Raw genomic sequence first — 13,175 nt, forward strand, 5'->3', positions numbered from 1 at the left:
TCCACAGCTCTGAACTGTGTCTGAGAGACTGAACACCTTGGACGAGGATAAGTTGTGATATCAGGGACAGCAATATGAAGCAGAGGACAAGGTCCTGCTCATCCTTTCAGACACCTATGGGTGCAGTACTACAGCTTATTTACTTGTTGCTTGTAGGGTTTAGAAAACTAGTGAGAGTTGCTGATTTGCATGCATCACCTCAAAGAAAAATTAAGTAAAAGTCACTGCTTCTAAAGATGCAGTGAAGCCCATAGCTAACGCAGTCAGATGTTCGAGGCAGCACCTGAGGGTCTTTTAAAAGGGAAGAGATTGGATCAGAACAATTAAATACCAGTTCTGCAGTCGCAATGAGTAAGAGTGGCAATGCCAGGAGAAACAGGGCAGGTGCCAGATTTTGCACCTGGGAGAGGGCAACCCTGGATGTACATACAGACTGGGGAATGAGAGGCTTTTACAAATAGATGCTAAAGTCTCTTTTTTTTTTTTTTTTGCTACAGCTGTATTTTGGGTTATTTGGCAGGTAGGAATGGCCTTCATCGGGCACTGGAACAGGCTGCCCAGGAAGGTGGTCAAGTCACCTTCCCTCGGGTGGATGAAGTGCTTAGGGACATGGTTTAGGGAGTGTTACGAATGGTTGGACTCGATGATCTGGTGGGTCCTTTCCAACCTGGTGATTCTATGATTCTATGATTCTGAAAATTATTTGAGGACAGCTGCTCCTATTTGACAAGTGAGATGTGAAAAAGACATTGACAGGTAAACAACAACTAATTTCTGTGAAGTGCTCTACTAGCCACACATCTCCATTTCCATTTACACACTAAGCTCTTAAAGCCAGTCTCCAAATTACAGACACACAGGAGTTTGCAACTTACCTAGTGGCACTGAATGATGATTATGCATTTCCTGTATGCTTTAGTCTTTTCAGACGACTTAGTAGAAATGACGTAATCAATCTCACTGCAACCCTTACACCAGGTAAGTAGTTATTGAAGAGGCAGCCCTGACGTGGTGATTTTGTGACCACTAGAAGAAAGCCCTTTCAGAAGGCGGCATAATGTCACTCAGAGCTGTGTCCAGGCAGCTCCCTTAGCCTAGTTGATAGGTAAACATCTAAAATATAGGGAAAGAAACTTAAAAGAAGCTTAGTTTGTTGTAAACCGCACCAAATAAGGGAAAAAGCTTAGTTCATTGCAATTCACACTGCTTATTAGTAGGGGCCTTGAAAGCTGATAAAAAGAAGCTGGTGTGCGGACCTCTGCTGATAAAAAGAAGCTGGAATGTGAACATCAGAAATCTTGAGAAAAGAAATTGGTTTTATCCTACCTTGTAGTTTGGAAAGTAACCAGAAGGGGACTGCGCTTGCGCACAGACTGAGTTCAGGGCGAGTTCACTTGAGGAAGAGGAGTTACTTGAGCCCTGAGACCCTGGCCCACGACCACCAAGAGGTGCTGCACAGGAGCAAGATTGAAGAGATCCTTGCAGAACTAATTATAATACAAAGCTGGGAAAGATTATGAATGTGTAGTAGGTGCTTATAAATGCGCATGTCTTTACACTATAAGTAGCTATTTGTTAAGCTATACGGTACTATATTTCCGCAAAACACAGTTACCTTCCTGTGTACCTGTCCTTTTTGATATAGATAAAATTTTCTTCCCTTCTTCAACTGTAAACTCTGCAGAATAATCAAATGTATTGGCCTGGCACAGGATAACTCACTGCAGTTTTTTTTTTTAAGCCCAAAGTGGGTAGCTTCATTCTGAAACATATTTAGTTTGTAGGTGACAAACAGTCTGTGAAACCCTCAGAGGCAAATCATTATAAATAAGACCAAGCAGCAGAAGTTGTTGCTCAGTGTGGTAAGCCAGTGTAACTGGAACTAAATAAAGCGAAACAGAGTTAGAATTTAGCAAGGTAATACCCCCAAAAAGTCATGAAACACCTTGCTGCAGATCTTTCCTGCACCTTGAGACTATACTGTCATGCTCTTATTTGCTTCTTTCTACATATGCCGTTTTATTTCTTAATGCTCTCTTGCTTCATTTTTCATCTTTGCCTAGAGAATGTGTCAATATCTTGTAAGGGCTGATTTCCGGATTTCAATTTTGTCAGTTTTTGTTTGCTTGCTTTCAAAACAACACAAGAGAGACTGTAGCAGTTTGGTGCATTGTAGAATACCAGACCTCATTACTTCAAGAAAAGAAGACTAGAAGCAAAATTTTAAATCTGAGTCTGTAGCTTAACCACCATTTTGAATCAAATCCCTAAACTCTTTTTACAACTGTCATTATACAGTTGTGTATACAGTAGTGTGCTCCTGTTAAAGTTTGCTCACTCTTCCTCATGTGACAGTGACATGCAAGGCTGGACCCTTTATGCCCTACAGCTGGAAAAAAACAAGTCTGAAGCCAGTAGGCTTATATGGTTGATTTTGTTGTACTCTTCATTTTAGAAATGCACTGTGAAACGAGGTCTTGCTAATTTAATTCAGGTTTAATTTTCCATTTTTTTCTCACGGCTTTCAGCCATCCCATGGCAGCTTTTATCTCACAGATGGTCACTGATTTTCTGACTGTCTAATATGAAACTAATCCCATGTCTCAGTTTATAATAATACAGTTAAAGAAGTGTAGCAGAAGCTATTCTGAAGAACTGAGAAGACAGATGTTCCAAGCCAAAGTTTAATAAGAGTTGTTTTCATGGAAAAGCTCCTGTAATAGTTTGGTTGGGTTTTTTCACCTCAATGTCTCTGAAATAGTGTATTTTCTTGATTGAGTTGTCTGTTTTCATGAAGGAGACTACTGTAATAGCAGTAAAAGCAAAGAACATGACATAGGAAGGCTCTACAGAGGGATCTGGGTAGGCTGGATCAATGGACCAAATCTAATTGTATGAGGTTCAATGAAGTTAAATGCCAGGTCCTGCACTTGGGCCACAAAACCCCCATGCAACACTGCAGACTTGGGGAAAGGTGGCTGAAAAGCTACCCAGTGAAAAATGGCCTGGAGGTGTTGGTCAATAGCAGGTTGAATATGAGCAAGCAGTGTGCCTAGGTGTACAAGGTAGCCAACAGCGTCCTGGCTAGTGTTAGTAATACTATGGCCAACAGGACTAGAGAAGTAATCATCCCCTGGTACTCGACACTGGATAAGCCACACCTCAACTGTTGTGTTTGGGGCCCTCAGTACAAGGACATAGAGTTGCTGGAGCATGTCCAGAGGAAAACAAAGCTGGTGAAGGGTCTGGAGTACAAGTCTTATGAGGAGCAGCTGAGGGAACTGGGATTATTTAGCCTGGAGAAAAAGAGTGTGAAGGGAGACGTTATTGCTCTCTACAACTACCTGAAAGGAGGTTGTAGTGAGGTGGGTGTTAGTCTCTTTTCCCAAGTCACAAGTGATAGAGCAAGAGGAAATGGCCCCAGGCTGTGTGAGGGAAGGTTTGGACTTGATATTGAGAAAATTTTTTTCACTGAAAGGCTTGCCAGGTGTTGTAACAGGCTGCCCAGGGAAATGTTTGAGTCACCATCCATGGAGGTATTTAAAAGATGTGTTGATGTAGTGCTCAGGGACGTGGTTTAGTGGTAGACATGGCAGTGTTAAGTTTATGTTTGGACTTGATGGTCTTAAAGGTCTTTTCTAACCTAAACAATTCTATGATTCTGTGATTTAAATTGCTTTTAGAGTTAAAAAGGAAAAAAATATAGGTGGTACATGAAATTTTATATTTCTCCATTTAAATATGTTCCTCTGTTTCAGTGTAGGGTCAAAACTATGAAGTTATTTCCTTTACCTAGCAGATACTTCTGTCTTCATACCCTGAAGACTGCAAAATTTTTGCAGCAGAACTGAATATTTCACTTGCATGAACAAGAGCACTTAATGCTCAGCCTGGATTAGTGCCAGACAGATCTCTACCATGACACAGAAAAACTATTGATAAACGTTGAATGAACAGGGCACGCCAAATTTTGCCGTAGATCATCAGAACTTCATGCTGCTCAACTTCAAAGCAGCATGCAAGGTCCTCATTTTCAGCTTTGGGAAGATGTGAGGTCTTAAATAAATAAATAAAAACTCCTAACATTTAATGTCTCTCTGACTTCCCCAGGGTACTTCAATTCAAATGTAAGTGAACACCTTCTGGAGAAAAAACAGTGAAACAGAAAGGCAGTCAGAGCTGAAGCCATCTAGAGCTGCTGCTTCCACAAAATAGCGCAATTCTTTGTGATTTTCTGACTGCTTACAAGAAGTGTTGGAATTCAGTGGGGTGGAAAGGAAAGACATCAATGTGAATTTAATACATAGTATTCAGTTTGCCTGACCCGTAATTTGATATTTTGACAGCAGTTTTAGTCATTTCTTAAGTATCTTTAAGATGTTGGACTGATAAATGGAAAAATATTGACCAGAAACATAATGTTTGATAGCTTCTAGAAAATTTTCTGCCCATTTTCTTACTGCTTAAGTCACACAACAGGCTCTACAAAAGAACACATTCACTCAGATTTGACCAAGTAGGAACCAAGAGACTGTAAACACTCAAACTGCTATATGATCAGTGAACTTAAAGAAACTGTACCAGGAAAGAAAAAAATCACATGGCTGAGTGTTTTCATTTGGTTTTCAAATTTGGATGGGTGAAGGAAGGGGATGATGATTGTTTTGAATAGCACACATTATTTATGGAAAATCCTAGCATGAAATGGCCTCTGTACGCAGAACTGTATCTACATACGATTACCCTCAAATTCTTATTATGGGCAAAAAAAGAAACACACGTGATATTATAAGCTAAGAATTTATTTTAAGCCCAACTGAAATCCTAACAGTCTAATTTAATAATATTTATTAATCCGGATGGAGTCATTATAGGACAAAAAGAAATATTACTATACAGAAGTAATATTTATGCATTTGTCAACACGCTGTGCACTTTGCTCACTCTTTGCAGATCAGCTCATGGTACAACAAAATTTTATATATGCAGAGCATTTCATGGAAGTTGGACGCTTGTTCTTTATTCTTTTTGTACCATTAATGTGGTTTTGCTCAGCTCTGAGCCTGTATTTCCACAACTGACCACTGGTGTGTTATTTATAGTGCTAAGGCCTCCAATGTCAGCCTATGCCCTGTCTCCTACCATCCCAACCCCGAACTTCTCTAGACTATGTCCTGTGTCCCTACTTTTTAAGGCCTTTCCTATCTTCTACCAAGAAGATCTATATAGAACTACCATCATACCATACAAAGATAAGCAAAAATAAAGCAAATTAGGCATAATGACCTGATCATTAGAAAAATTGCTATCATAGCTAAGCTGGGAAACTGCAGGCAGGTCCAGACAATGTGAAACAAAATAAACTTGACACGCTGCTGTCCTGAGGCCTTGCAAACTTGGCACTACTGCTAACATTGGCAATACAGTATTTACTGTGCTACAGGGCTACAGTACACCAGCTGTGAAATGTTTTCTTCCTTTGTAAAGTGATTCCAGTTAGGGACATTACTCTTGGAAACATTTTGGAACATTTCAGCTAGTTTTTCATATGTCATGTCATTTCAACGATACCATATTTTCTCTCCTCTTAGGATTTATGGTCCCAGATCCTGACTTTTTAATGAGAAGGCTGACAGCAGGACTCAGTCATTCCTAATGTGGATGAGCCATCATCTTTCAGACTTCAAGTCATGGCACTTCATCTACCCTGAATGTTACCCATTCTTGGATCTGGAGGCAGTTTACGGAGTATGAAAAGTAGGCTCCTCTGTGATAGGCTTCTTTGAAGGTTTGCTTTCGTTTTAAATGACAGCTATTTGCTTAAATTTCTCTTAATTTGTGAAATTAATGCAAGCTCCAAGAAACGATTGGGCATGAAGAATGCAGTTAAGCACAGTATCTAAAAGAAATGAAGAAATGTGGCACAGAGTTGAACCTTATGTTGCACATTTACCATAATTTGGTAATTGCTTTGGTTTGCTCTCTCTGGCTTGCCTCCAGATATATGCCTTACATGGAGAGGTCAAACATATGCCCTGGTGCAGCAAGTAGGTCTATAAGGACTTGAGCCAAAGTCCCTAGAACTTGGGAGGAAAACAACCTTTCAGTTCACCAGTTGAGTCCTTTTGATGTAGTTATCCCTCCATTAGCTAGCTTCAGTGTCGCTACTGAACTATCACATCTAGTAAATCTACATCTAGAAAACAAATGTTGAAGGACTTTTTTTTTGTAATTTACTCTGTTATTACGTAAATATATCGTTTTGTGTGTATGTATGTGTAACTACAGAGAATAAAATATTTAGTATCTTTTTGCAAGCCACAGCTAACAGGTAGTTCCCTAGGATAAGTGCACTCTCATGATCTAGCAATAGTAGACAGTTTTGTTCCAACTCTGCAAACATACACCAAACATTGATGGTATGCTTCTATTGAACCCAGCCTAATAGTGAACCTAGCTTTTGAGTTGCCCTACTCTTTTTATCACACTCATGGTTTCAGTTCGCACGGCTTGATCCTAGTGAGAGCAAATAGATATGTGACCAAGAGCCAGGCAGCAATGGGATTTTAACATAACACTGTTCAGTGAGGGAAGCAACAGAGGCATACATCCTGATCTCACACCCGTGGAGAGAGCTGAGGACCCTTTTCCTTGGAAAAAGGGTACAAAACTACATGAGGGACCTCCAAGCCAGGTGCAGTTCTGTTCTGAAGATCTTTATAAAAGAAATTTCAAATGAAACCTTGCTTCTGGCTGTTCTAATAAAAGAAATTACATGACAAGGAAAAGCTGCTGTGTCTGTAACGCTCAGCCAGACTCTTCACATTAGTGCTCTGGTTTGGCTGTATGATTTTAGCATTGTCTTTACAAGACAGTGCCTTTTACCTGCCTTCAGTGCAATTAACAGCTAGCCTTTTTTTGCAGATCTAGTAACCAATGCTAGTGTATATCCAATGCCTTTCTCAGAGTAGCATATGCTTCGTAGAGGTAGCAAATGAAAAAATTCAAAATGCCTATTTTGTCATTTGATATTAACAGGAATGAAACAACACACATTCAGAGAAGTATCTATTGCATAAAACAAAGCCTTTCTTATCGTCAGTCAGGAGAACAACTTGGTATGAGAACAGTGCTATACTTTAAATCATTAAAGATAACTTCTTGCCAGACAATGCAAGATAATGATAGCACATAATATTCCTCTCTTGCTGCTTCTTTCTCATTAATTGATTGGTCCTATACTGTATGTGTGATAGACCAGGGTGCTTGCCCTTTATTCCTCTGAGCACTTTAAAGAAACTACTACATTTGTCAAATGACAAAAAAAATCACCTAAGAGAGTCAATTGAGAGACATCAAAAGAAACTGGAAAACCTGCAGTCCCGGGTGAGTTATTACTTGAAGATTACCCACTTTTTGAGTGATATGCAATTTGTCTTTGGAAAGTTCTGCTGAACTCAGTCTGGATTTGAGAACTAAACATCGTGGTTTTTTGCTTGTTTCTTGGGCTCCCTTCCTTCCCTATCTCCTGGGAAGAATAGATAAAAAAAACGCGTGGTTAAAGGGGTTGCAAGGCACATGGTACATAGCCTCTGGCAGCTATGGTGTTACCATTGCCTAGTTAGAGATTGTTTTTTTGAACCCCCTTTATAAAAAATATTGAAAAACAAAACAACAAATATCTCTAAATTCGTCTATCTTTTAGATAACATATTAAAGCAATTACACTACATTTAAGGTATGAGTGTATTTTTATGTTTGTTTTGACTCGAGGTTTTTCTGGTAAACACTACTGATTCCAGAATCAGCTGTTGTAACCTCTTATCCAAATGCAATGTAGAAGCTAATAACACCTGAAATAATTACTCATTTTTGCTAAATACTGAGTTTTCTGCAAATGAAGTAGCACATGATCAATCTGCAAGATATAGACTTTCCTCCTTTCATTCCTGTAATATAGAAACTAATGTTTGCTTTGAAGTACTAAAATGTTTAGGAATTTTATGTTTTTAGGAATAAGGTGTATCACTAGCTTAGAGGCAAGTTGTTTGCTAAATGTTCCTAAGGAATTACCTTCCTTAGTACATGGAAACAGTGGACAGAAGGAGTGCAAATGCAAATATGTCTTTCAGGATCTTGATCCTAAACCCAGCATTTGGTTTCCAAGGAGAAATCTTGCATCAAGAATTGTTGCATTAGATCAAGGGGCATGGGGTAAATAAGCATCTGCTGTTCCCAGGAATTTGCATCACAAAACTGTATGGTACAGTACTTCTTTAGATGACAAAGTGCTTGTTCTCAGAAACAAACTTCTGATAGTGTGAATGAGGACATCTGCTTGTTTCTGCTATATTTAAGGAACAGAAAATTACTGTTTGGTCAAGTTATTGCTTTGTGATATGTAATGTTCTTTTCATCTTGATTTCCAATTCTGTCTTGTCTTGAGGGAAAAAAGAAATTGTAAGACTTTCCCTAAATATATTTAAAGTCTGATTGCTGCTTTAACAATTGAAATTTTCCTTATCAACTAGATTTGCAGCAGTAGCATACTTCTAAAAATTACTTAGCACGTTCATTTTTAGATTACCTCATTCCATGTCTCTGTCACATCATGCTCTTTATCAAATTATTCTACTATTTTCCAAGAAGGGGCTTGATAGAGCTATTATTAATAATCAGAAATGGAAACACAGTACCTCACATGCTGTAATTTCTACCCCTTGCTGTGTAGTGATAAAAGGGCAGGATATTGTTTCATATTTTATTTGTCCTTATATAATCACAGGTGTGTATTAAGCCAATTTCTTTAATTTTCATAAAATGTTTTCATACAACCATTGTGCTGTTCATTCACAGGCTGTGCTGCCCTTCACATCCTGTGTACCCTTCTGCCCTATCCACAGCGGTCGGAACATGCTGCAGTGTTTGGTTTCATCCTTTGGGACCGCTTGGTGCTCAGCTGTACAGGGCTACACCTCCCTGAGTACGGATCTCTGGAATCCTGGTGTGCTCTGGGACATAAGACCATCTATTGGAGTTTCCTTAGAAAGTGGGACCTCTTCTACCCTACAGTTTCCGCGTTAGTAAGTGCTCTCTTCTCAAAAGTCCTATTCTATTCCTGGAGCTCCTCTATGATTTATCTCTTAGGACACATGATAGATGAAGAAGATAGATTTTGCACAGGATTTCTAAAATGTTTGCTTTCTTTCCAGCTATTCAATGAAGTGGGAATTAAACAGTGTACCATCCTGACATGGCTCCCTCACCACTTGCAAGTGTTCTGCAGGGTATGGTTTGATGTCTTCTCACACACATATTCTTGCTCAACTCCATCTACTCCATTATGTATCATTTCAGAAGATCAGGCTTTTCTTCTACATTACTGAGTCTCCTCTCTGTCTCATTGCTAACTGCACCTTTGACTAATCCTGATGTTTTCAACTTCTCCTGTTTTGTCTGTCCTCAGTTTCACAGCCAATGTACTTTGTATTTCTACAGTGACACCTGTTTATATGTGGCTTCATTGGATTTTCCATTCAAGTCCCCAATTTGGAGGATGTTAGTTTTGTTTGGAGTTTCACCACTGTGTTCTGGGCAATACGCATTTCATTTATTAAGGATGTCTGAACACAGTTTATATAAGCATTAGATGCTTAGATGCACCTCAAGTCTTGCAAAATTTGCCAGCTAGAAGTAAGATTACACAAGGATGGTGAGTATCTGTGTGGATTTTTTTTAAAATCTGTTTTTAAAAGCAAAAATGAAATAACTCCAACTACAAAAAAAGCACATCAACTCCCACCTCTTGTGATGTTCCTTGCAAGATTGGTGATACTCCTCTTCTTTCCCTTTAGCTCATCTAGTATTTTTGATCCATTTCCCTTTCCTCTCTAGAGATTTACAAACAAGTTTCTTAATGTCAAACATCAAATTTTCTTTTCCTATTTCATTTTCTAGAAGAAATTACATTTCCCTATGTAGTTGATTAATTGATCACAAATTAGTACTAAATTAATTTATAAGTTAAATTTTTTGTGATTTAGAATTTCTCCTTTAGACTACCAAATGCACACGTCTTTGGTTCTTAACATTATCTTAGTATTCTTAATATTCTCTTAAAATTTCTCCTGGGAATCATATTACTCTTTTTGTCACCATAGTTTTCTTTCTTTTCTGAATCTTGTCAGTTCCGGCACTAGTTATGCTTGTTTACCTTCTGTATAACTTCATCTTGCTATTTATCTGCCTGAAAGCATAATCTGTGTTCTATTTAGCCCAATGCTTGCAGTTTTTATTTAAATCTGCTTCACTTCTGCTAAGTCATTAGTTCTCCCAAAATGAGTATCAGACAAGTATTTAGTAAAGTTAAGAGTTCAGAACATATAGAATATGTGAATTCAATATGGTTTGTAAATGGGGCAAATAAAGTCACGATGCACTAGCTATCATAGAAATGCTAGTATTTTACTTTGAAAATTATTTTGATAAACTTCTGTTACTGCCTTTCTGGCTATCTGTTTCTTATAGTTTCTCATTTATCTAAATTACTGTCTTTCCATCAGTGGGCAACATCTAACTATCTTCTAGAAGTGCCCCTCCAGAAGGTAGAAAAAACACAGGCGTTGGAGTCGTCTCTGCCAAACTGAAAATCTTACAGCTATGCAGCTTTTCCTTTTGTTCTTCAGACAGCTTTTTTATGTCATATTCTATTTTACCTTCTGGTTTTTTTTGATTGAAATCCTTTGCCAAATGCTTTTGAAAAATCTAAATATAACTACATCCTCTGAATTTGCCTTTATCTTGATAATAATCCCTTCAAAAGACTCTTGCGGGTATGATAAATGTTCTTTCCACTGTCCATATGAATATGGAATAACACTTCAGTTGTGCATGGATCCTATGAAAATTTGAAAAATATATGCTTTTTATTGTGGTGGTTTTATACTAGTGCTCTATATTGCAGCTTTTTCGGGTAAAGCATCACTCCTATCATTAGAGTAGGTTCTTTCAGAATTTTCACACAAACTACAGAATCTTTTGAGGATTTTCAGATGAAGAGGAGTTCGGCTCCTTTTGGATGCTTCTTGAACTTAAGTTGCGTACCAAAGAAAAATAAATTCCTAAAATATAGTGGTGGCAAAATGCAGAAAAGAGTTGCATAATACATATACTTTTCAAAATACAACACAAACATTTACTCTTCTTTTAAAAAAAGAAGAGTAAAAAAAAAATAGTCATTATTACACATTAAGTGATACTAGTGCTTTTTGCAGAAAGTATAAATGCTTTCATATTTTTCAAAATTTATGTTTGTTTTCATGCATAAACATATTTCAGCTATTTATAGAAACTGCACAAAAATTTAATGTAAAAAAATCAGCTGAAAGTAGCCAAAAGCTCTTGCAGAATTACTGCATATGGCTTGTCTTATTCCTTTTCATCCACAGCATTTTCTTATAGCATGTTTGGGAACAGATTAGTGAGCACTTGGGCTGAACCAACCAGGTCACCAAATTATCTGTAGTATTTTTGCCACACATTTATGAAATTAATACATCCATTTATTCCAGCAAGAAGATCCAAATATAATTCTATGCTGAGTGACTACTCTTAAAAAGCCCACATTCTTTGTGCAAAGAATATTATGTAAATAATTTCTGTAAATAACATAATTTATATATGTTGAAGATGTATACAGAATAGGTCTGAAAGAATCACAAGGCAAGCTATAATTTATATGATAAACTAGTGTTGTCTGCAATAATTATATGAATTTCTCATATTAAATATTACTATTATTCATGGTTTTGATTTTTTTTTTTTTAGTGAGTTTGCTTTCTGCTCATCTTGCAGTGTTCTTGAGAGTCCAGGTAACACCCAACCTTAAGATCTTTGAGAAGCAAAAACCTGAAGGGTCATTTCATATTCTCATTTCTTGAGTTTCTTAAAACCAGAAAATACAGAGTTCAGGTATTCAGTAATGCTCACTAATGCTATCCTGAATTGTCAAGAAATGGTAGAAATCATATAAGTGCAGTCTGTACAGTAGCTCTGCATGGAAGCGAGGGGAGCTTATATGATGTCACCCTAACATGTCTAGGATGCATCATCTCAGAAAGAGCAGGTGTCCACAGCTGAAGTGACCTTTTTTTCTCCACAGGTTTGTAAGGGTGGTTAGAAGTCATTTTGAAAGGGCATTTGCAACTTATTTCTGTAGTTGTTTCTTTGTGCTGCTACGTTGGGGGGCATACTGAGTCTGAGCATTAACTTAAAATGTCAGTTGCTAACCTTTTGAGCAGTCATTCACCAAGCCTTTACCATTTAAAGACAGGCATATGTAATTAAGTGCCTAAATTTCATGCACCTTTTTCCTAGAGGGCTTTTTCATTAGGACCACAAACAGTTCTTTATTCTGGAGGCGGCAGAGCCCCAGGTACAAAAATGTATTTCATGCTTTCTGACAAACACCTACAAAACAGTGCCTGAATAAGAATGAAAATACCCCATGCACATAGTCAGCTTTTGGCTTTACATCATTCAAAGTAAAAGCTTGCCCACAGAAAAAGTCACTTTACATCTTAGGGAGACTTCCTGGTTGGAAACCCATTTAGTGTTAGCAGGGTACTATAAAAATGCCAAACTTTACACTTGTTCATGAGTTACATTGTAAATTCATACACAGGCAATTCTTAAATGGACAAACCAAAGCAGGAGAAGTGCAGGTTTCAGCATAGCCGGCCTCTTCCTTTCTCTAAAGGAACAAGTGAATGGTGATGAAAGAGTGCAGCAAAACTAATTATCCTTAAGGAATCTGTTCAGTCACTTCTGTGCCTAGGCAACTATAGAAATAAAAGGCCACATGCGAAAAACAGGCTTTAAAAGGTGCTGTACTCCAGGACAGAGTCTTCCACCCCCAAAGAAAACTAGATGACAAAAATACTCTTTCCTTTTTGAACCATGGGGAACATCCCCACGCTCCTGAGACAGTGTTGCAAAGCCTCATTTCCCTCCTTTTGTTAGCTCTGTGTTTGCAGTGTTTATTTTGTAACCAAGCAATTTCAAACATGCTTTCAGAAACATTCAAGGTTATACAAATACTATCAAAAGTGATTCACTGGACCTAATCTGAAGCAAAATATTTATCCTTTCTTTTTAAACCCTGTTACCTCTGTGTT

At 37.9% G+C, this 13,175-nt stretch overlaps 1 protein-coding gene across 6 annotated transcripts in view; it reads left to right on the plus strand.

Annotated features, from left to right (window-relative positions):
• The window catches only part of GUCA1C (guanylate cyclase activator 1C), a 147,888-nt gene that overhangs the window by 72,669 nt on the left and 62,044 nt on the right, over window positions 1-13,175 (plus strand). For 2 of the 6 annotated variants that reach the window (XM_054052900.1, XM_054052909.1), the window contains 3 exons: window positions 5,592-5,757; window positions 8,857-9,083; window positions 9,213-9,287. In XM_054052900.1, the coding sequence (XP_053908875.1) occupies window positions 5,712-5,757; window positions 8,857-9,083; window positions 9,213-9,287 (348 nt within the window). In that variant the 5' untranslated portion in view covers window positions 5,592-5,711. Of the gene's footprint in view, window positions 1-5,591; window positions 5,758-6,903; window positions 7,387-8,856; window positions 9,084-9,212; window positions 9,288-10,562; window positions 11,527-13,175 lie in introns of those variants that run through there. The other 4 variants (XM_054052944.1, XM_054052894.1, XM_054052885.1 and 1 more) reach the window with 4 other exon arrangements.

The sequence above is a fragment of the Cuculus canorus genome, chromosome 1 (genome assembly GCF_017976375.1).
Source record: "Cuculus canorus isolate bCucCan1 chromosome 1, bCucCan1.pri, whole genome shotgun sequence".
NCBI lineage: Eukaryota > Metazoa > Chordata > Aves > Cuculiformes > Cuculidae > Cuculus > Cuculus canorus.